A 25581-nucleotide genomic window follows, 5' to 3' on the forward strand; every position below is an offset into this window, starting at 1 on the left:
CCAACCGCTGTGTCTTTGTGAGACACAGAGTAGGTGAACAGATGATCTCTGCATGTGTGGTTCTAACCGTGAAGCATGGAGGAGGAGGTGTGATGGTGTGGCGGTGCTTTGCTGATTATACTGTCTGTGATTTATTTAGAATTCAAGGCACACTAAACCAGCATGGCTACCACAGCATTCTGCAGCGATACGCCATCCCATCTGTTTTGTGCTTAGTGGTACTATAATTTGTTTTTCAACAGGACAATGACCCAACACACCTCCAGGTTGTGTAAGGGCTATTTTATCAAGAAGGAGAGTGTTGGAGTGCTGCATCAGATGATCTGGCCTCCACAATCCCCCGACCTCAACCAAATTGAGATGGTTTGGGATGAGTGAAGTAAAATAAGCAAACAAGTGCTCAGCATATGTGGGAATTCCTTCAAGACTGTTGGAAAAGCATTCCAGGTGATGCTGGTTGAGAGAATGCCAAGCGTGTGCAAAGCTGTCATCAAGGCAAAGGGTAGCTACTTTGAAGAATCTAAAATATATTTTGATTTGTGTAAAAAGAAATTGGTTACTTCATTATTTCATAGTTTTGATGTCTTCACTATTATTATACAATGTAGAAAAGACTAATAATAAAGAAAAACCCTTGAATCAGTTGGAGTTCTAAAACTTTTGACCGGTCGTGTAATTGCTTTAAAATTCACAAAATGTTACATTCGCTGATTCAGATTCTTCTAGAATTAAACATATAAGAGCTCCTAAGCCTGCGTTTACCACAGATAATATGTTCTGCGTTTTATAGAAAAATCCTACAAAAAACACATTTCTCCATAGTCTTTTTAATTCGAGCCTCATTTTACCCACACAGTTTTTACCACAAGGACAAGTTGTAAGATAAATAACTGCCTTAGTGGAGCACGTGATAACACCTTTGATTGGGATCTGTTTCCCTGTTTTGTTTTTTTTAAAGGATCAACATTTGTAAGTGCCATTGCATTGAGTGCAGACAATACACTAGTTTCCATCCGGTAGAGGCACAAACGATGTGCAGGGGTATTTTGGTTTACCAATTGATCTCTGAGATTTCTGCCCTGCGATAATACGACCAAGGGAGGGTCCGATTTAAACATTACCGATACTGTCATCGGATCTTAGAATGTGCCAATGTTTGTGAACGATTCCCTTAATTTGTTCAGAGCATTTTGAATAGCGGGTAGTGAGGATTTAAGAATGCTTATTTTTGCGAGACTCCTTGAAAGAGATTTTCTCGATTTGTTTTGGATTTTCTCAATGGCAGATTGCGATTGGCCGGAGGTACAAAATAACTCTTACTTCTAAAAGGAATCGGAGTATGTGCACTGGAAGTGGACGAGGCGCTGGCTGTAGAGCGTTGGCCAGACGGGGGTGGATAGAAGTAAGCGGCCTCCCTCCTGCGTCTGTCATGGAGAGGAAGAGCAGGACCTCTTTTGTCAGGGTTTCTCCAGAAGTAGACTTTGTCCTCGGCCTTGTCTGTTTTGTCTTGGTTTGTCTTGGTTTTGTCTTGGTTTCTTTATTTCTGTAGACAACTTGTCCTGGAGCGCTTGGTTAGTTTTCATCAGTTCATTGAATATCCCATCATTAACAGCTCCTAGCAGAGCTTTGAGTTTCTCTTCAATCGTGTTATCCATTTCAATAAAACCCTTTTTCAACTGGTCAACAATTCAGGTCATTAAATCAATAGAGAATTTGTTCAGGATGGCACACCAGCGCTCCCAGAAATCATCTGTACGCTTTCCCCTGAGTCCCCGTGGAATAATGCCTTGACACACATAATCATTAACAGTGACTATATGTAGATGCGTTGTCGTCTGGCGCTTAGACACATTTAACAGTTATTTCGAGAGGTCAGAGTTACCCCCGGGCATGTCAAAAAGGGACTCCGATACAATTATCTTATCATGTTCCCTTTGGCTGTATTCAAAGTAATCTTGTTTGCGTCTTTGACCAGTGTCAGGAAAGGAATTATCATTCGGCATCGTTTTAGAGCTTTTTGTCAGTAGGGTGCTTTTTACTGGGAAACAGATCCCAGTCAAAGGTGCTATCATGTGCTCCACTCAGGCAGTTATATATCTTGTAACTTTTGTGAGTAAAAACGAAGCGCAAATTAAAATCACGAATCTCGGAGCATCGTAGCACCATTAGGTGCAAACACTCGGTCTACCCAGTTGCAGCCCACTTTTTGGTAGCGAATCACTCGATTTCCCTCCTACGTTATATCGGCATCGAACACGTCACCCTCCCTAGGAGAGGGATGAGAGGCTGCCTGGATCTTTAATTTAAAGACCGTTGCTCCCCTCGGTCTCAACGTCGACTTTGATCTGAAGCCATTCTTGTGATTATTGTGATTTTGCTATTTATTGTAAATGTTTGTAGGCCTATGTAGCCAAATAGTACCTATGATCGTTATGGTATCCATTCATGTTTTTTGTATGTTCTATTATATCTGAAAATTAACCAATGATTTCACGCCACACCCGGCCATGATTACAGACACTTGTTTGTGTTCTTTGACACTATATGAACTAGTGACCCGCTGTGTTTGTCATTATACCGTGATGAAGACCACTTGTCTGTCGAAACATTGGTTATTAAATGATTGCATCAGAGCTCCTAGAGTGTGCGGCTCTCCTATTCCTTTTCAAATAATAGAAAGTATACCCACAGAAAGCTGTGAACAACAGTAGTTGCTTCCAAAGCTATGTATTTCCCGTAATTGGATTTTGAAATGTTATACAACCAGAAGCCTTTTTTCTCTCTCCCGGAGCGCACATCAAGAGGCTTGCTCACCACAGCAGCAGGCCCAGTGAAACAGCGCCCAGGGACTGGGCAGAAACTTTCATTACATGAATCATGGGGATAATGCACTTTTACTGTTTGACAAAATCATGGTTTTAGCTGCTCAAAAAATAGGAAACCTTTGAGTGAGGTGACCATTTAGACTAATGAATGTTCAGCTCACAGTCTGGAGCCATGCCCCTTGACGTACTATAGGCTACTATAGCTATATTGTATCAAAGTTGTCACAAGTTGTGGTCTGCTAGCTAGCATTATCAATATGTTATTAGCCTACCTGAGCGTGTATATGTGGATGATGCGCTTTCAGATGTCTCTTAGGGTCGATAGGGCTAAATTGAAATGCTTCCTGTGATGGGAGTGGATCTAGGATATTAGGTAGAGTGGAGGTGATATGATCTTTGACTAGTCTCTCAAAGCACTTCATAATGACAGAAGTGAGTGCTACGGGGCGATAGTCATTTAGTTGAGTTCAGTTTTATCCGACTGGATAAAACAATAAATAATAATAATTAGGTCCCCCCCCACTTCAAAAACCAAAGTTGCGCCCCCGCTTTTAGTCGCCAAGTACCCAAGCATGTCTTTAACAGTCATAATCCATACATAACACTTTAGTAAGCAGTACATAAACATTCATAGATGTAAAATGATAATAAGATGTTTGATGGAAGACATATTGTTCACTTTGTCAACTCGCAAGATAAATGTGATTAGAACCATCTATGAGAGATTGATAGTAAAACAACATCTTTATTTGCTCTGTCTGTCTGGATGATGTGGTTCTGTCTGTAATGCTGTATTTAGTATGACTCAAATGGCTGTGAGTAATGATAGCAATAATTTGTTCAGATCCTGCATTATCTCACTCTCATTTCCTCTCATCGTCTCTCTCCCTCTGCTGCTCCCTCATCTCTCTTTCTCTCTGATTTCTTTCTTGCTGTTATTCTCTCTCTCTCTCCCTCACTCTACATCTCTTTCTCTCGGCCTCTACTCATCTCTCTCCCTTTCCCCCTCTACTGCTCTCCTTCCATCTGAAAGAACCTCCTGCCTGCTTGTAATTTGGATGTTTGATGTTGTAATAATGACAGCAGAAAGTGTGGGCTTTTGAAAAGAGCCACTATAATTTATTTGTGTTTATTTTCTCTGTCTCTCGTTATCTGTCAGTCTCACCTGGGCTACTTTTGAGTCATACAGCTCCTAAAATAATACCAAGGAATTGTGATTCCTATTCCCGCTCTCTCTTTCTCTTTCTCTCTCCCTCTCCCTTATTCTGAGACGCCTTGTGAGTACTCTTTCTCTCGCTCTCTCTCTTGTTGTGTAGGGCGGAAATTGCCTATCTGTGATTCTTCGAATAAACTAATGTATGTTAATGGAGGGGTCAAAGGTCCTGTGCGTGCTGCTTCCAGAGTCGACCTCTCTGCCCAGGTGTTGTCTCTCTCTCTCTCTCCACGGAACAGAACGGGACTTTGTTGATTTGTATTTTACAGCCTCATGTTCCTCTCCCCTCAACAGGATATTGAAGAAGGGTTTCTGTTTACAATGCAGTCAGTCATAGGCCCCCTTTTACTAGAATAGCTTTGACTCATCTTCTATGAAAAGCAGAAGTGTGTGTGGAGCGGAGAGGTGGCGTTGCAGAAATTCACATTACCTCATCTTTTGTGGAAGACTTTGTTGATAATTTTCAGTGTGTCATTGTGTATTAGATCAATTCACTGTCACTAATATAATCTGTAGTGATTTATATTTAGTGTCAGACTCTCCCGCTAGGCGAATGAAGAAAGAGTTTGAGGGAGAGACAGCGAGAGAAAGAGGCACGGATAGATGGAGAGTGATGGCAAGAAAAGGGGGATGATGATGTGCGACGTCGTCGTCAATCTCTCCCCCCGTTACTCACTCTCTCTCTCTCTCTGTCTCTCTCTCTGTTTGTCTCTGTATCTCTATCTCTCTCTGTCAGGATTAGACATGAAGATGTATGTGTGTCTGGAAACAGGCTGAAACAGGCCTTTATGGAAGCTCTAGTCAATGGAGAGACTGTTTATCAGTGTTCTCTCTTCCTCTTTCCCTCACCTCCCTCTGTCCGGATGCATATATCATCTCTTTCTGTGAGTAGGATATGGAGCATGAGAAAGACACAATGCTGACTGACACTGTGCCAGCTCTAGTGGTTCTGGGCTCATATTCACAAAGCATCTCCTAGTAGTTCTGATCTAGGATCAGGTGCACCCTGTCCATGTAATCTCATTCATTATGGTCTAAAAGGCTAAACTGATCTGAGAACAGCAGTCCTACTCTGAGAGGATTTATGAATATGGACATGCCAGCCATGTCAGTAGAATGTGTTGGAAAGCTTTGTATCAAAGAGGAATATGGAGTCAGAGCTGGCGGGCTCGAACTGTTATTCCTACCACGTCATTCTCCTTTGTGTGTGTGTGTTCGTTGGCGCGTGCGTGTGTAAGGCGAGTGTGTGTGTTGTGGCCCAGATCTTTGCAGCAGCTAGCCCAGTGATTCCCTCAGGAGACAGAGATTTTTCCACTGACGTCAGAGAGACTGGGTGCTCAGTGCCTACGTCACACTGTGGGGTATTCTGTAGCGTAGCTAGCTGAAAATAGTAACCCCTTCAGTAGTCATTAATACAGGAAGCCAATCTGGCTGTTTGATGCTCCTCTGAAGCTCTGTGGAGGATTGTGTTGATTACAGCTCTGAACTCTGCATTCAAAATATAGAAAAAGAAAGATGGGTCGTGAGCTACTGTTTCATATTCTGCTCACAAAATGTATTTAAATGATCATGTCCTCGTTTTTGAAGAAGAGATAGGAGTTGCTCCTGACTTGACTAGGGAAAACTTTGTGTTCAGGGAAACTCTCACCCCAATATGTTTTTATGCTTATGTGAGTTTAAACAACTGTCAATGTAGTTAAATGAAATGTAGTCTGGGGTTACTGTAGTCGTGTGTCTTCTGACTGGCTGATTGTCTCTGCTGCTGTTCCAGATGGGATCAGTGTGACAGGCCTTCCCATCTCCAGCCCCCTGAGACAAGTCCTCAAATCCCGGGCCGAGTCCAAGCCCCTGGGCAGCGAGTCCAGCAAGACAGACTACAACCACGTCAAGGTAGGACTGACACCTCTCCTCTCCCCTTTCCTCCCCTATTGTCTCTAACAATGTTCTCTTTTATTACCACAGTGAGGCTGCAGCATGAACATTTCTCTACTTAATCATTTCCGTGACACTTCACTCATTTGAATTTCATGGCTTCCGAAGTTTTTTTAAATTTCCCTCCTTGTATTGCTTTCTGTCTTTCAACCCATTTTCTGATGCTGCAGATAAATAATGAGCCTATCATGTTGGGGGTAATTAGGGTGGGTGTAACTGTTTGTTTAAAAAGCAGGGAGGGAGCTGAGGACAGACAGACAGACAGACTGCAGCTTTTCACACATAGAAAAGAAGGTACACAGAGGGGGACAGGGTGAAAGGAAAGCTAAGTCAAACTGTATTCAGTTCTCTAATACTGAATACATGTTAGGCCTGTTTCTAGCTATTTCATTTTTGTTGTTGTTGACATTTTCAGAATCAAACGGGCTCATTACATACAACAATTAAACGTGTTCCAGTAAACAGACCAACCTGTAAATAAGAAAGGAACAGCAACAATAGAAAATAAAATTAAACCAAATGAACAAAACAAAGAATAAAGGTGATCTAATCAATCCCAGGGAAAACATGTCTTCAAAAGCAGTGTAGATGGATTTATTCTTTTAAAAGAGGGTTATCCCAGCTTTCCAGTGATACCACGTTCATTTCTCAACTCCTGAAATTGCGAGTTGGCAAATCAAATAAATGCAATGACAGCAATTTATATTACAACACTGTCTCAGACTTTGAAAACGCCTGACAAAACCCATTACATATATAGAATCTATACAGGAGGAAGAATCTCATTCTTAATTATTTTGCCCTCCAACTCTCCAGTGTAAATATGAAGCTGTCCGTTCCATTAGTGGGCTGGTTGAGCTTGTTAAGAACAGAGTAGAGCATGTCAAACAGGCAGCTCAGCGTCTCAGTGCAGATTAGGTTCTTTTGACAGTTTAGCTGCAGAGGTAATCCCAGAACTGGCCAATTACACATCATGTGGTAACTCTGCCATTATGTAGTCCTGTGTGTGCGTGTTCACCTTGCATCCCGGATAACGGACATCACATATGGATAAGGTGTGATTTGCATCTCCCTACCTGTGTTTGAGTGTTTATAGTACCAGTCAAAAGTTTAGACACCTACTCATTCCAGGGTTTTTCTTTATTTGTACTTTTTTCTACATTTGCTGGTGACACTGTCTGTGATTTATTTAGAATTCAAGGGCAATTTGACCAAGAAGTAGAGTGATGCATCAGATAACCTGGCCTCCACAATCACCCGACCTCAACCCAATTGAGATGGTTTGGGATGAGTTGGACCGCAGAGTGAAGGAAAAGCAGCCAACAAGTGCTCAGCATATTTGGGAATTCCTTCAAGACTGTTGGAAAAGCATTCCAAGTGAAGCTGGTTGAGAGAATGCCAAGAGTGTGCAAAGCTGTCATCAAGGCAAAGGGTGGCTACTGTGAAGAATCTCAAATATAAACTATATTTTGATTCGATTTTTGGTAACTCCATATGTGTTATTTCATAGTTTTGATGTCGTCACTATTATTCTACAATGTAGATAATAGTGTAATAAAAACCCTTGAATGAGTCGGTGTGTCCAAACTTTTGACTGGTACTGTATGTACGGCACTATATGGATTCATATTTCCTGCGGCATCCGACTCATCGTTTTGCTGCAACATTGTTTTTAGTTTGACTCACACTCTAGATGTGTTCTTAGCTAGCCTAATGGTTTAAGTGCAGGTCATGCATAATATCACTCATGGCATAGTGTCTGCCCACTATTCCGTACTGAAAACAACAACTCAAACCTACATGGACTACCTTTTTTGTCCGTTTTTGCTCGAAGTAAATGTACGTTCTATTGAAAGCCATGATTTTATAATGACATATCCCATTCATACTGTATTGCAGCTGAAATGCCTTGTTGTGTGCACAGATTGGGTCAACCAACTGTTTTTCACGCTGTAGTTCTACTTCATAGATTATATTTAGTTTTAACCTTCTCATTGGTGTGTTTGATAAGCTTTTACCTTCATCTACCTTTTTGTGTGTGTGTTAGCAATTGATGTTATTCTTCAATAACACAAACTCCAAAGCAAATCAGGGGGAGAGAAATTGGTTTATTCAGAGGACAAATCATAGATGTTATGCTGGGAGGTAGATGTTCAGTCTCCCCTGTCCTCAGCTTTTCTCCACAGAACAAAGAAACAGGATGCCATTTATAACCCCCTACCCTAGCTTGGGGTTGACCAATCAGAAGTTCTTGCAGTACAACTGGGCCAATGGCCAAAGAACAAGTATCCTGCTCCAGACTCAATGAACAGACCGTAGCACACATAGCTCTGAGTTCAGGAGTGACATTCCACAGATTCTAAACAGCTGTTGAACTGAAGACCAACTATTTACATTGACAATTCCCTATTGACCATTAGTACTATATTTAGTTTAGTACTCTCGTCCTCTCATCCTTTGAGTTGTGTATTTATCTTCACAATATTATTGTGTGTGTTTTAGCTTACCTTCGCCTCCATGCTGATCAGACTGCCTGTCCAATAGGAACCAGTGATATTTCCCTCTGAGCCACCTGGTGAACTTTCCTATTCCTTGTCATAATGATATTTCTACTCTGTGCCTCTGCATTTGTTACAGTGGTTAGCTACACATAACAGCCTGCCTGGAAATGCCACAGGAATACGTTCAGTCTGTGTGTGTGTGTGTGTGTGCACGTGCGTGTGCGTATTATGCTCAACGATTCCCAGGAAATAAGATATCATAAATTAAGGCTGTTCTGTAATCCGTCGACAGGAAGTGAAGGTGAGAGTTTGTCCCTTGACCTTTGTATTGCTAACTGTTACTCCCCATAATTTCCCCACTACATCAGACAAGTGGAAGTGTTTTCAGAAATGTGTCGACTGTCAGGGGGAAGGACCGTCTCATGTTGAAGGAAGTCTCACTTTTCAGATACCATTCTGTTCCCAAATGATTTGCACATTTGCAATCAATTAATGGACTATCCCCGCTCTGCCTTCCTGTCTATTTTCACTCTGTCTTTTCCCTGAGGTCTTGCTGTGGTATGCATATTTGTGTTTGTTTGGTTGTGTTTGCGTGTGTTTGTGCGACAGTGTTGCTGTGTAGCATCTCTACTGTCTTTCTTACCTGTACACGGTTGTGACTCAGGCAGTACAGGAAGCGAAGCGTGTGCGAAAAGGACAGCTCCATTGTATGGAGATGTAGGTGAGAGAATGGTTTGAGGGACAGGCCTGGGGAGTAGAGAGGAGGGAATAAAGTAATAATCCCTCTGGTCTTTATCAGGGGTGCAAACTAATCATCTTTCAGCAAAATTTGCCATTTTTAATCCAAAATAGGTGACCTACGTGAATCGTGCAGATCCGATGAGAAAAGGTTTGGGGGGAGGGTGGGCTTTGGATCACTACTGACTGTAAACGAAGGAGTGATGCACGTTTGGAGCAATACTGGCTGTATCCAAGGCTCAGCCAATCGTTCACATAACAACAGAATGCAGCACGCGACTGAAGAGAGAAGGGACAACCAATTTGCTTGTTACAGAATTAGTGCGCGCTCTGGAAAGACAGCAGTAGGGTGCGAAGGCAGTTTGCTAGTTACAGCAGCGCGTCCCTGAACGATAAAGAAGAGGTAGGTGAGAAGCCTGACCACGGAGACTGGGGTGAGAAGGTGATGAATGAGCTGTAACTGAAAAACAACTGGCATTTGGAAAGTTTGAGGTGAGGGAGAAAGTGTGGTGGAACAAGTATTGTTAGCATTGTTAAGTATCTTGCTATAGTAGCTGGATCGAATTCTCCATTAGCTAGCCAGAGAAATGTTGAGCAACATTAGCCAACTTAGCTGATCAAATAATTTAGTTTATTGTTTGAAAATGAGCTGGCTAATAAAGTCAGACAGCTAGCTAGCTAACGTTACAACATCAGATGAGCTAACGTTAGTAACCTAACCAATTCACTATAGTATTAACTGGTATACGACTCCTTGCCGTTCCTCAAGTTATTTGAGTTGCTTACTGGACCCTGGCAAACTATGTGAAATGTTAACTAGCTAACGAACGAACTACTATCTGTGAACCAATGTTTTCCCTCTCACCGCCTCTTGACATCCAGGGGAAGGTGTATGAAGTGCACGTATACTAATACGTATCATGCCCATGTATAGGCAGGAAGTAGAACAGAGCCTCGATTTCAGACTTTCCACTTCCTGGTCAGGAAGTTTGTGCCAAATGAGTTCTGTTTGACTCACAGATATAATTCAAACGGTTTTAGAAACTAGAGAGTGTTTTCTATCCAATAGTAATAATAATATGCATATTGTACGAGCAAGAATTGAGTACGAGGCCGTTTGAAATGGGCACCTTTTATCTGGCTACTCAATACTGCCCCTGCAGCCCAAACAGGTTAAACAAGTGGATTCAGGGATGAAGTGTAGCTGGAGCAGGGCCTGGCTTAAACTGGAGAGGTGAAGGAAACGCCACACGCTTTCCCTCTTTCAATACAGTGGATAAATGGGGTATGCCAGGTGTACTCTCTGCCTGAAATAGATCAATTATGTCAACAAAGGGTATTATGCTCTGCTGGCACATTGTAGAACAGATGTCCACAGGCAGAAAGTGTACAATGTAATAATGTGCAGTGTAGCCCAAATATATTGCTTTTGTTGTGTTGAAACTTGACAGTAACACTTTTGTATGAGTGAGGGGGGATTGTTACATTTTTTTACTCAGTGGATGTTATTTTTGCACACATGTAGCCATTATAGTGGCCACTATAATAGAGCAAAAATAGAATGCCTGTTTGTTTCATTCTATTTCTACGTTTAAGATGTTTTTTCCCCCAAGTGCAATATGTATATGTGTGTGGTCACAAGCATTACATTATAAAGGCTGTCATGGCTAACTGCAATATTAGTGTATTGGTTTGAGTGTCATGGCAGTAAAGTCTAGGCAACAAATACATTACATTTTTTAGCTGTAAGTTAGGTTCACATTAACCACTTATTTTATTTTACACACAGAGACTGATCATGTAAATCATATTCTTTGTTTAATTAGTTAAAACCTGCATTAGTTAAAACCTGCACAAAAAGTGTCACCTTTTTGGGCCCTCAGCAGTTTACATCCCTGATAAATAACCATTGAACTCAATGAATATAATTCTGTGGTGGTATAGTCATTTAACATGTGGTGGTATAGTCATTTAACAGGTGGTGGTATAGTCATTTAACATGTGGTGGTATAGTCATTTAACAGGTGGTGGTATAGTCATTTAACAGGTGTTGGTATAGTTATTTAACAGGTGGTGGTATAGTCATTTAACAGGTGGTGGTATAGTCATTTAACAGGTGGTGGTATAGTCATTTAACAGGTGGTGGTATAGTCATTTAACAGGTGGTGGTATAGTCATTTAACATGTGGTGGTATAGTCATTTAACATGTGGTGGTATAGTCATTTAACAGGTGGTGGTATAGTCAGTTAACAGGTGGTGGTATAGTCAGTTAACAGGTGGTGGTATAGTCATTTAACAGGTGTTGGTATAGTCATTTAACAGGTGGTGGTATAGTCATTTAACATGTGGTGGTATAGTCATTTAACAGGTGGTGGTATAGTCAGTTAACAGGTGGTGGTATAGTCAGTTAACAGGTGGTGGTATAGTCATTTAACAGGTGTTGGTATAGTCATTTAACAGGTGTTGGTATAGTTATTTAACAGGTGGTGGTATAGTCATTTAACAGGTGGTGGTATAGTCATTTAACAGGTGTTGGTATAGTTATTTAACAGGTGGTGGTATAGTCATTTAACAGGTGGTGGTATAGTCAGTTAACAGGTGGTGGTATAGTCAGTTAACAGGTGGTGGTATAGTCATTTAACAGGTGGTGGTATAGTCAGTTAACAGGTGGTGGTATAGTCATTTAACAGGTGGTGGTATAGTCATTTAACAGGTGGTGGTATAGTCATTTAACAGGTGGTGGTATAGTCATTTAACAGGTGGTGGTATAGTCAGTTAACAGGTGGTGGTATAGTCATTTAACAGGTGGTGGTATAGTCAGTTAACAGGTGGTGGTATAGTCAGTTAACAGGTGGTGGTATAGTCAGTTAACAGGTGGTGGTATAGTCAGTTAACAGGTGGTGGTATAGTCAGTTAACAGGTGGTGGTATAGTCAGTTAACAGGTGGTGGTATAGTCAGTTAACAGGTGGTGGTATAGTCAGTTAACAGGTGGTGGTATAGTCAGTTAACAGGTGGTGGTATAGTCATTTAACAGGTGGTGGTATAGTCATTTAACAGGTGGTGGTATAGTCATTTAACAGGTGGTGGTATAGTCATTTAACAGGTGGTGGTATAGTCATTTAACAGGTGGTGGTATAGTTATTTAACAGGTGGTGGTATAGTCATTTAACAGGTGGTGGTATAGTCATTTAACAGGTGGTGGTATAGTCATTTAACATGTGGTGGTATAGTCAGTTAACAGGTGGTGGTATAGTCATTTAACAGGTGGTGGTATAGTCATTTAACAGGTGGTGGTATAGTCATTTAACAGGTGGTGGTATAGTCATTTAACAGGTGGTGGTATAGTCATTTAACAGGTGGTGGTATAGTCATTTAACAGGTGGTGGTATAGTCATTTAACAGGTGGTGGTATAGTCATTTAACAGGTGGTGGTATAGTCATTTAACAGGTGGTGGTATAGTCATTTAACAGGTGGTGGTATAGTCATTTAACAGGTGGTGGTATAGTCATTTAACAGGTGGTGGTATAGTCAGTTAACAGGTGGTGGTATAGTCATTTAACAGGTGGTGGTATAGTCAGTTAACAGGTGGTGGTATAGTCAGTTAACAGGTGGTGGTATAGTCAGTTAACAGGTGGTGGTATAGTCAGTTAACAGGTGGTGGTATAGTCAGTTAACAGGTGGTGGTATAGTCAGTTAACAGGTGGTGGTATAGTCAGTTAACAGGTGGTGGTATAGTCATTTAACAGGTGGTGGTATAGTCATTTAACAGGTGGTGGTATAGTCATTTAACATGTGGTGGTATAGTCATTTAACAGGTGGTGGTATAGTCAGTTAACAGGTGGTGGTATAGTCAGTTAACAGGTGGTGGTATAGTCAGTTAACAGGTGGTGGTATAGTCATTTTACAGGTGGTGGTATAGTCAGTTAACAGGTGGTGGTATAGTCATTTAACAGGTGGTGGTATAGTCATTTAACAGGTGGTGGTATAGTCATTTAACATGTGGTGGTATAGTCATTTAACAGGTGGTGGTATAGTCATTTAACATGTGGTGGTATAGTCATTTAACAGGTGGTGGTATAGTCATTTAACAGGTGGTGGTATAGTCATTTAACAGGTGGTGGTATAGTCATTTAACAGGTGGTGGTATAGTCATTTAACAGGTGGTGGTATAGTCATTTAACAGGTGGTGGTATAGTCATTTAACAGGTGGTGGTATAGTCATTTAACAGGTGGTGGTATAGTCATTTAACAGGTGGTGGTATAGTCATTTAACAGGTGGTGGTATAGTCATTTAACAGGTGGTGGTATAGTCATTTAACAGGTGGTGGTATAGTCATTTAACAGGTGGTGGTATAGTCATTTAACAGGTGGTGGTATAGTCATTTAACAGGTGGTGGTATAGTCATTTAACAGGTGTTGGTATAGTTATTTAACAGGTGGTGGTATAGTCATTTAACAGGTGGTGGTATAGTCATTTAACAGGTGGTGGTATAGTTATTTAACATGTGGTGGTATAGTCATTTAACAGGTGGTGGTATAGTCATTTAACAGGTGGTGGTATAGTCATTTAACAGGTGGTGGTATAGTCATTTAACAGGTGGTGGTATAGTCATTTAACAGGTGGTGGTATAGTCATTTTACAGGTGGTGGTATAGTCATTTAACAGGTGGTGGTGGTATAGTCATTTAACATGTGGTGGTATAGTCATTTAACAGGTGGTGGTATAGTCAGTTAACAGGTGGTGGTATAGTCATTTTACAGGTGGTGGTATAGTCATTTTACAGGTGGTGGTATAGTCATTTTACAGGTGGTGGTATAGTCATTTAGCATGTGGTGGTGGTATAGTCATTTTACAGGTGGTGGTATAGTCATTTTACAGGTGGTGGTATAGTCATTTAACAGGTGGTATAGTCAGTTAACAGGTGGTGGTATAGTCAGTTAACAGGTGGTGGTATAGTCAGTTAACAGGTGGTGGTGGTATAGTCATTTAACATGTGGTGGTATAGTCATTTAACAGGTGGTGGTATAGTCATTTAATAGGTGGTGGTATAGTCATTTATGATCAGATATTGAAAACCCCAGATAAACAAACCTACACCACACAATGCAAGTGATGGCAAACTTTACAGCCATAAAGAGTAAGATATCAAAGATGTTACATCCCCTCCTCTACTTCCATTCATATTATCTTGGCAGAAACTTTACCTTCCCATTGATTAATCCTCTCTCCACCTCCCCCGTCCCCTCCCTTCTCTCTCAAAGTCCTATGTAAGCATTTTCTTAATGAAAGAGGGTGGCCTTCCCTTGCCCGTATTGAGAGAATGAGAGAGAAGGAGACAGAGAGAGATTGAGCGGGAAAGAGCTTCTAGGAGAGAGAGGGTGATAGTTTCTCCTGAGAGGGAGAGAGAGACCAGTTTTGTCATCCTCAGACTAGGCAGTAGAGGTGGCTAGCTGCCACAGAAGTATAGTTACGGTCAGAGCAGAGCAGGGGACGGAGGGTAGGGGATAATGTCAGAGCAGGGGACGGAGGGTAGGGGATAATGTAATTCAGGGGAGATGAAGCCAGGCGGCTGGTTGCTATTTTTAGCCCTCTCCACTCTTCCCTCCCACCTCCTTTCCCTCCCTCTCTTCTTGGTGCTGATGTGAGATCAGCTCTGCGAACACATTCAGACCCAGCCTACTGATGGGGATATTTATAACTGCTGTCTGCTGCTTGCCTGCACAAGTGTGAAACTCTGGAATGGAAAAAGCATTTGTTGTCAGTGTTTTGTTGTTTACCATTAGGCCTAGCCACAGTAACTCTTTGAGAGAGCGTACTGCGGCATCCGTGGGAAAAAACACTAAACAAAAACAATCAAAGGGGAACAGGAAGTGGTTAGTGCACTTGTTTTGCTATTCTGATCACGATCATTGTTGTATTACGATCATGTCTTAGACTGCTAAGAAACACTCCTATAACACAGTTATCTCTGCATTAGATACCATCGTTTTCTCCAGTAATAGAGATGCATTCTGATCAACAGCTCAGTAGGTCCATGTTCCATATGAAATATGGATGCTAATGTGAGATGGGCGATAGGAGATATTTTCCTCCTCCAGGCTGAGTCTCATGTTTAATTTACAATAACTTGTCTGCATCAGAAACTGATCTGATCTACAGAATCACATAAATGCTTTAACAAGCTACAGAGAAGGTACATGGAAATTAATGTTTTTAGGAAGAACTGACGATGTCATTATTTTCTTATGGTGTTTGAACAAGTAGAGCTAGCGACTGTACCTGTTTATGTTTTTAGTTGACCTCTATACTCTAGAGACCCCTACACACACACACACACACACACACACACACACACACACACACACACACACACACACACACACACACACACACACACACACACACACACACACACACACACACAGACCCAGAGCAGTGCTGAGTCATCAGCCAGCAGCCTCTTTGAAGTGTGGTGTAATTGACAGTGGGCTCAGGAGGTGTGGTGTTCTGCTGCTGCTCTCCTGTGGATCAACTCTAATACATCTCATACATCCTGAGAAGGCCAACCTTCCCACCTCCCCTGTCCCCCCATCTGACCTTCCCACCTACACTGTCTCCCCATATGACCTTCTCACCTCCCCTGTCCCCCCCATCTGACCTTCCCAACTACACTGTCTCCCCATATGACCTTCCCACCTCCCCTGTCCCACCATCTGACCTTCGCACCTACACTGTCTCCCCATATGACCTTCTCACCTCCCCTGTCCCCCATCTCACCTCCCCTGTTCCCCATCCCACCTCCCATCTCCCCCATCCCACCTCCCATCTCCCCCATCCCACCTCCCATCTCCCCCATCCCACCTCCCCTCTCCCCCCATCCCACCTCTCCACCTCCCGTCTCCCCCATCCGACCTCTCCACCTCCCGTCTCCCCCATCCCACCTCTCTACCTCCCGTCTCCCCCATCCCACCTCTCTACCTCCCGTCTCCCCCATCCCACCTCTCCACCTCCCGTCTCCCCCATCCGACCTCCACCTCCCGTCTCCACCATCCGAACTCCCCATCTCCCCTCTCCCCCCATCCGAACTCTTCACCTCCCCTCTCCCCCCATCCGACCTCTCCCCCTCCCCCCCATCTGACCTCTCCATCTCCCTCTCCCCCGTCCCACTTCTCCACCCCCTCTTTCTTCGCCCGTCCGACCTCTCCACCTCCCCTCTCCCCCATCCCACCTTTTCACCTCCCCTCTCCCCCATCCCATTTCCCCACCTCCCCTCTCCCCCCATCCGACCTCTCCACCTCCCGTCTCCCCCATCCGACCTCTCCACCTCCCGTCTCCCCCATCCGACCTCTCCACCTCCCGTCTCCCCCATCCGACCTCTCCATCTCCCCTCTCCTCCCATCCGACCTCTTCACCTCTCCTCTCCCTCCATCCGACCTTTCCACCTCCCCTCTCCCCCCATCCGACCTCCGCCATTCCATTTCCCCACCTCCCCTCTCCCCCATCCCACCTCTCCACCTCCCCTCTCCCACCATCCCACCTCTCCACCTCCCCTCTCCCACCATCCCACCTCTCCACCTCCCTTCTCCCACCATGCGAGCTTTCCACCTCCCCCCATCCCACCTCTCCACCTCCCCTCTCCCACCATCCCACCTCTCCACCTCCCTTCTCCCACCATGCTAGCTTTCCACCTCCCCCCATCCCACCTCTCCACCTCCCCTCTCCCCATCCCACCTTCACAGCTCCCCTGTCCTCCCATTTTACCTCTCCCCCTTCCGACCTCTCCATCTCCTCTCTACTTCCCCTCTTCCCCCATCCGACTTCCCCATCCCATCTCCCCTCTCCCCCATCCAAACTCCCCATCCTCCCCTATCCCACCTCCCCCCTTCCCATCTCTCCACCTCCCCATTTTACTCTCTACTCTGACCACAGATTGAGCACTTTTGTGTCTTATGAGTCGCTCAACCATTTCTCTCAGGATGTTCAATTATTGCCAATAATTGGGCAAAAGATCGGAATTGGGCTGCCTGTGTAAACGCAGTCTAAATAACCTTGCTACCAGAACCATTCATGCCTGAAACACACTCTATCCATACACACCATAGGCCTACAACCTGCGTCATTGCTTTCCAAAATGTCATCATCAAGATTGTTTTTGTGTTCAGTGTCACTCAATTCAGGAGGTGATTTGAATTTAAAATTCAAACATGGAACTATGTTTGAAATAAATAGCTTCTCCTCTTCAGTTTATTGAAAAGTCAATGAAAATGACTTCCTTCAATTATTGAATTGGAATTTCAGTTTTCTTCCTGACTGCTTCAATTCAAATTGAACGTTTACTCATACATTTGTTATGTAATGTTTCTTTTTTGTTTTTTTATTTATACTGGGAATCTGTGTACCTTTCTCATTATGCACGTTATTCTTCCTGTAGTCTGGAGGCTTTGTATAACAACGGTAAACATGTCGATGATGCTGTTTGTGTTTGTCCCTCCACAGTTGAACATTCTGAGAGAAATGGATAAGTTACTCCTAAGATACAAACGTGCTCAATCTGTTGTGCTTTGTGGATACATATGCAGACAGCGTACATCTCACCATTCTTCTGTGAGTTTATGTCTGAGGAAAATACATACACGTGCACACACACATGCCCACATACACACCCTCCGACTAAGGGGTGGAATAGGGAGATGCAACCTTTCATGGCAAATAAAGCATTGATTTTAATGAGCATGTGCGTACCAGACTTCACACAATGTTCTCAATCTCCTTTTACCAGGTTTCAACAGCCACTGGTGTTATTTCCAGTGATCCAATGACATCTCTCTATATTCTTCCCTATGGCTATTCATGTGATAGCGTTGATAACCTTCGTGAGCATTCTGAGGCAATGGCCAAGTCCCCTGCTCTTCTCTCTCTGATAGAGATGTTGTGAAATGTAACCAGGGTCAGATCACTAGAATTAGGTACACTTCTCACGGTTGCTGTGCCTTTTGTACGCAGTCCAACCCTGCTACTCCTGTAGAATGGATTTGACAGCTTCTGCACCTGGCAGTGTTTGACATTGGTTAGCTTGGTGAAAGTTGGTTGGCTATGAATTTGAGAGCGAGAATAATTATGTTGATGATGATTGAGCAATCAGGTGGCATGATCAGAAGCAGTGTGTCAACAACTTTATTCCTCTAATCTATTCACTTTAACACTAATTCACTTTCATCTAACTGCTGCCAGCTGTACTCCAGCCCCACTAGTGGGATGGACACCTTACACCTTGGCGTATAAACTGTATTCCGGGTATTTGGAAATAGTTACGGGATGGTTTTTCAATACAGTTGAAACTTTTTCTTTGATGTTTTTTTAAACAAATTAGGATATTTGTAGATACTTTGACGTTGCCATGAGCAGGACCGCAGATATTAGGTGCGACAGGTAGTCTAGTGGTTAGAGCGTTGGGCCAGTAACCGAAAGGTTGCTAGATCGAATCCCAGAACTGACAAGGTAAAAATCGGTCGTTCTGCCCCTGAACAAAGCAGTTAACCCACTGTTCCTGGGCCGTGATTGTAAATAAGAATTTGTTCTTAACTGACTTGCCTAGTTAAATAAATACAATAAAAAATAAATAAAAGTAAAATATTAAGATGAGTGAGCTGCAAGACTTCGCTCTCACACAGTCACACACAGTATCTGCACGTGCACGGGTTTGCTTCATGCTGTTCACAGCGTGGTAGCCAGGGCACCAAAACAGCGGAGAAGTTAAGTCTCGCGCTTCAAAGCTCTTAATTGTTGCGTAAATTGACCCACTATGCTGTTTACCTTCTGCATCTATGTCATAACACTGAGTCTGCGTACCTTTATAAATACTTGCAGTCAACTTGTGCAATACGTTAAGAGAGATGAAGCTGATCACGTTCTTCATTTCACCTATCACATTATTTTACATTATGACGCTTACAAGTAGTCCCCAGTCACTTATTACAAGCACACAAAGACGAGAGACCGGTGTTGTGCAGCACACCAAGTGATCTAGTTACAGTATGGAATTCACAACTAAATGCTTGCCGGCTAGATGTCTTGTAACTATTAAGTGAACTGACTAAAATGTGCTAAATACTCTGCAGTTGTGCATTTTGTTTGCTAACGTAGTTGCTAGATATCTAGAATCCCCTCCTAGATCAACAGCCTTGCTATCTAATATTGGTTTTGTGTGTGCAGCAAACTGTGAGTGCCATTTTTTTGTTACTTGTATAACTTTGACCTGGGATGTCTGTCCTGCAAATAGTTTATGTAAGAGACTGTATAAAATGTTGGCATGCGTTCGTTAGCATTTAGCTAGAATTCACTATGGTATTTTGCATGTAGTTGTTAGCATTGCTAAACTTCGGATTGAAAATAGCGCCAATTGTGTTCAGTGCCAGAATTACTAAATATCCTGGGATGACACAATGTCGGTATGAAGCTATGACAATCTGGATACCGTCCAAGCCTACTCAGAGGAAATGCTAGCTGGGTCCTGTTCAGTAGGCAAGCAATGGGTAGAAAATATTTTCAAACAGAGAGATGCGACAGGAACCTGTCCAATAAAAAAAAAAATACAGATTTTTCTTTTCTGTTACGAAAAATGTTGTATGGTGAGAGAGAGAAAAACCGAGAGGGATGAGATTGAGAAAGAGGTATCAGAGGTAGTATGTGATGGTGTGGTGTCCTGCAGTGCTCAGTATGATGAGAATACTCTCTGGTCTTAGTCAGAGGTGTGGAGTGTGTGGTGTGTGACTCACACAGACTAGAGACTAGAAAGGGCAGGCCTCGTTCCCTCCCAGGCACACAGCTTGTTATATCTGTCTCTCTGGGTCCACAGAACACTGCATCGTCTAGCCCTTTTCTCTTCTTTCACTCCAACTCCCTGTAGAGACTGAGCATGGGAATCTACTGTCTCTCTCTCTCTGCCTCTCTTTCTCTCTCTTGCTTGCTCTTCCTCGCTCGCTCTTCCTCGCTCGCTCGCTCTCTTTCGCTTGCTCGCTCGCTCGCTCTCTTTCTCTCGCTCGCTCTCTTTCTCGCTCTCTTTCCCTCGCTCTTTCTCTCTCTCTCTCTCGCTATCTTTCTCTCTCCCTCGCTTTCTCTATCTCGCTCTCTTTCGCTCTCACTCTCTTTCTCGCTCGCTATTTCTCTCTGTCACTCTCGCTCTTTCTCTCTTCCTCCTCTGTTTCTACAGGTATGAGTTTGATGAGCCATGAATGTAATTACGAATCTCTCTCAGAAGTTGTTCTCTCAAACAGCTGATTGTTATTGCTGAGATTGTAAAATCACTCCATTGTTATGAAGATTGAGCAAAATGTGAATTTGTGTCTAATTTTCTATTCCTAGTGTGGTTTTGTCTTGTGAATAATACACACCCCCGTAGGAATGGACTCATAGATAAGTCATAGAAATGAAACTTGTAAGATATGGTTGTTGCGGGGGTGGAAATATTAAAGCAAATTGTTAATATGGGCACTTTATTCCCTGAGAGAGCCAAGCTGCCAGCCAGCCAGAGAAAGATGGAGAGTTGGAGGAGAGTTTTTTTCTTTTCTTACGCACACACACTCCTTGCCACCAGTCTGGCCTCACTGTGATCTGCCGTTATGGAGTGGAAAGTGTCCGAGGTCTTAGTCTCACCCCTTTGGCAGTGTCCTGATGATTTGCTGAGCTGTGAGAGAGAGAGAGTGTGTGCGTGTGCATGCCCTCCGTCCCCAGGTCCCCGGCTCCTGGAACAGCTTATCCAGGAGACATAGGAGGAGAATAAGGGCCATACATCATCCCCCTGACGACCTGTCTGTCCCTCGCTGCCCCGTCAGCACTACTGGAGTGCTTTGCTTTTCCACTAACACTGCAGGCCCCCTTCTGTTATTACACTGACCTGCCCTGCAACACAGCACTGTGTATGTGCGTGCATGTGTATCTGTCTCCCAGCCATTAAACAGGCAGGAAAAGGAAATTCCTATATGTGGGTCCCTCAAGGATCCACGTTAGGCCCACATTACTTTTGACTTGCCCTCTTTAATTCTGGATATAAAAGGCACTGGTACAAACTAGTGCACTAGGCCTATGTAGGGAAATAGGATGCCATTTTATATGCAATTAGGATGCTATCCTCAGAGGGGTTGGGTTAAATCTGGAAGACACATTTCAGTTGAATGCAGTTAGTTGTGCAACTGACTAGGTATCTCCCTTTCCATTTCTCTTTCTGTTGGAACAAGGTGTTGGAACCGGTTCAGGGAACAGAAATGTAACCTGGAACGAAAGTGATCCATATGTTTCCGGAACATAACCCTTATTTCAAAAGCATGGGAACCGGTTAATTAAGTTATTTTACGTTCCATGCACTTTTTCTAGTCTTCCAAAAAAACACGCAACAAAGTGCCTAAGCGAAGCCCTCACTCTGTCACTCAAAATGATTCCAGTGTCTGCATGCAAGCTGAAAATCCTTGCCAGTGTGTGTGCATGTTTAGGCTACCTGTCCCTCCCCCCTCCGAAGCATAGGCTACTGTACCGACGCTACAATTGTGATTCAGAAGATAGGAACAAGTTTTTACTAGCTAGAGAAGAATGGATTAACTTTTTCAATGCTAGTTAAGGATACTATAGGCCTAGTTATTACGTTTCACTTTGGATTTATTAACTAATAAAAGGTAAGATGTGTTTTTAATTCTGGTGCCGCTCGGCACACAAAATCTTGTTAGCTAGCTAGCTCAAAGGACATTCGAAGTTCCTACAAGTTCCCACTCCTCCTCGGTATAATTCTGAGAACCGAATTCAGATAATGCATGTCAAAAGATGCCCAGAGCTTCAAGCCTCCTCCTCAACCCTCGCTCGCTCTCTCCCCACCCGCAAAATGTCAGTCACGTCGTGTGTCATAAGCTACACGTGTCTGTCCATCACGCATGTTAACAACTAGCATGCCTGCTCTTTCTGTGTTGATTGGTGAAGTCATTTAATTAGCTCAATGTAAACAACAGTTTGTTTCACAGGTTAAAGAAAGGAACAGGAAGGAACAACATAAACCACAACTCTTTTTGGTGTTTGAACCGGTTCACAACTTTATTTTGCTTTTATTTTGCTTAACGGAAATGATTGGAAATGCATTTTGGTTCCAACCCCTGGTTGGAGAGAGAGACAGAGAGACAGTTTTGAATACTTTATTTGGATCCACAATGAATCATTGTGAATGCAAAGGGATCTGCATAGTTTAGGAACCATATCTGTGGTGTGTGTTTCAGTGTCTGTGCACACTTATGTGCCATGTATTTGAGTGGCTGTGTTGCAGTGATGGAGGAAGCGGTGTGTGATGTGTTAGTCAGGAGCTAACTAACCACTGATCTGAGAGCAGCAAGTCCCAACCGGACAACACCAGGGTGATTCGATTTACTGTATAAGCTCTGTTACCTCTGGCTGGCTGGTTCAGCAGATATTGTCTTATCTGCCAGGAGTGTGTGCTGTGTTTGTGTGTCTGTGCATGTGTTCTTGTGAATGTGTTCTTGTGTGTGCAGGTGGGGAGAGGTGAGGAGTGGGATGAGAGGTGAGGGGAGAACTGCCAAGGAGGGAGGGAGGGATGGAGAGAAGGAATTAAAAGTGACAGTTAATGGGAAGATGCTCTCGCTGAGTCAGGTAACAGGGCGAGGGAAGGGGTGAGGAGTTGCCAAGCCGCGGTGCTACTGTACCCCTGCAGCAGCGTATATCATTATCATCCCACCACATACTGCTGGGGAGGCACTTACAGGCAGCTCGTTCCAGAACAAATTTGCCAATTCCTTATGATTTTAGCTGTTTTTTTTTGAGGATGAAGGAGAGTGAGGACGGTGTAGAGGGGTAACTGAGTGGAGAGACTGAGTGTACTGGCCGGATGGATGTCTGGCAGGGCCGTTCAATTTCCTCCCTAATGACAGCACACACACCTGTACACATGCATACACACACACGGCAAACTGATGGAGGTCTGAGGAGAAGGAAAGGAGTATTGTCATTATTGTGGCTGATCAGTCATCTTAGCAACATGGATATCACAGTACCAAACCACTGTGGCTAGGTAGTGAGTGGAAATATGCAGTGCTACAAAAACACTGTCCATAATGTTTATGACCAGCCTTAAACAGCTCAAATAATATGTTTACCTGTAGTTCATAATGCATGCTAAACAAAAGTGCAAATAGAACGTTTAATATTTTTTACAGAGGAATATCCTTTTAAAATGGTTTGAAATGTTTCTTTCCCTCCTAATCCCATTGTCAAATAAAAGGCTGTTCAGAGTATTATTTTGTATTGCATCCCAATCAAGCTGCATTGCCCCCTCATGATAAAACGGTATATTTTGAATCTCTGCTTTCTCTCACTTCTGCAGTGGTCCCCTCCCTAGCAACAGTGTGCCCTTATTGCGGCTATAGGCATGTGTAAACAAAGTCTGACTGTGTCTGTGTGAGTAAAGTAAGAAACCCTGTCACCACTTGCTGGTCACTCTCTCTCTGTCTCTCTGTCTCTGTCTCTGTCTCTGTCTCTGTCTCTCTCGCTCTCTCTCTGTCTCTCTCTCGTTCCCTTTCTCGTTCCCTTTCTCTTCTCTAAGGACACTGCAGCAGCTGTGGAACGATTACTAATGTTCTATTGTTTGGAAATTATAAAGAAGAACCAGGAGAAAAACATACCCCCTTGGGATTCGTAATGATAAATATATCGCCAGTTGCCGCATTACAAACTCATGCACACGCACACTTTGCAGGGTTAGACGCTGTGTATGAAATACCTGAGAACTAAGAGGAAGGAAACAGTATATGCTCAAGGTATGACCCAGTCCTGTAACAAAACACCATGTCAAATGAATTATTTTGTCATTAAGGAACCCTCCTGTGTCTTCCAGCCAGGGTTCCTGTGTGTAGTTGTGGCAAAAAGGGCCCCTGGCCCCCAGGCCTACAGTGCTGTTATTACACTACTGGTCTCAACAAGGACCTCGTGAGGGAGGAGGATGGAGAGGAAGGCTTGTCTTCAGGCATGCTGGCAGTGCACTCACTCCATGTTTTTCTCCCTCACTCATTCTCCCTCATCCCTCACTCCCTGACTCATCCGACCCCAGAGTCCCCGCTCTCTCGCTCTCTCGCTCTCTCACTCTCTCTACCTGCTGCTCTCTTTGTTCAGTCCTCGCTCCCTCTGTCTCTCTCTCTCTCTCTCTCTCTCTCTCTCTCTCTCTCTCTCTCTCTCTCTCTCTCTCTCTCTCTCTCTCTCTCTCTCTACCTGCTGCTCTCTTTGTTCAGTCCTCGCTCCCTCTGTCTCTCTCTCTCTTCTTCAGTCCTCATGCCCCCAGGCTCCCTGAGGACTCTATTTCAATCATACTGGGCTAAAAATAGAGCCTGTCTGTAATGAGGCGATCGTGAGAGGAATAGAATGGGACAATGAAAACACTGAGGCTCAGGGACCTCTGGCTAGCCTGAACTGCCTGGATGGATTCAGACAAAAACACAATGCATTCTCCCAGTCAGAGCCACGGTCAGTTTGCTTATCTAAAGCTCTGATTCTCTGTAAAGCTATGGAATATGTTTCCATCTACCATAGGCTAGGCTACTCTCCTGTTAGAAATTTACTGAGTTACTGAGAGAAAATAGTGCTGAAATGAAACTGCTGTAACACTAGAACCGCCATAGACCAACGCCCATTGACGTTTGATTTTGTAAACTAAACATATTGGCCACAAAAAAAAGCAACTTCCCTGACTTTTCCTAAATGTTTTGTATTTTACACTGCTCATTTGTCCGCATTTTGAAATCACAAACAGAAATTATTTAGAGCCTTTTTACCTGCCAAGACAATGTGCTGTAGGACGTTGTTACCCGGTGCTAATGTTGTGCCAGGTGCTAATGCATCTCTCTCCTCACTGAATGAATGGCAAATGGATGAATGGCCGATAATTGTACACATTGCCTCACAATTTAATTGAAATTAAGCCCAACAGAATGATGAGGGTGATTTAATTTAGAAAGAAAATAGTGTAATGATGCGTTTTTGTTATCCCTATTTATCAGCGTTCGGCGCTCATGTTTATCGTATAATTTGACCGCGCCCCTTACAGGTTGATCTCATTCTCTTTTAAGTTTTACTTTGTAAAAATAACCTTTTGGGTGGCTTTTTTATTTACTATAACTCTATTACTAATCACATGTATTGTAAAGGGAAACGGAAACATGCTAGGTGTTGCAGAAGGCCTTTAGAATAATGCAAAACATATCCTTGACTCTCCAAGTTGATGAGTGAGGGAAAACAAACGATGGCAGTCAGGCCCATCGAAACTACACCTAAACTAATTTCACACATAATAACACTTAGCCTATAGACACGATTATATTGACAATATTT

At 43.3% G+C, this 25581-nt stretch overlaps 1 protein-coding gene across 1 annotated transcript in view; it reads left to right on the forward strand.

Moving 5' to 3' along the window:
- Positions 1-25581, forward strand: part of trappc9 (trafficking protein particle complex 9) — a 293236-nt gene that overhangs the window by 126535 nt on the left and 141120 nt on the right. Inside the window, exon 18 of the mRNA XM_038966127.1 lies at positions 5810-5928. Within this exon, the coding sequence (XP_038822055.1) occupies positions 5810-5928 (119 nt within the window). The remainder of the gene's footprint in view (positions 1-5809; positions 5929-25581) is intronic.

The sequence above is a fragment of the Salvelinus namaycush genome, chromosome 27 (assembly GCF_016432855.1).
Source record: "Salvelinus namaycush isolate Seneca chromosome 27, SaNama_1.0, whole genome shotgun sequence".
Lineage (NCBI taxonomy): Eukaryota > Metazoa > Chordata > Actinopteri > Salmoniformes > Salmonidae > Salvelinus > Salvelinus namaycush.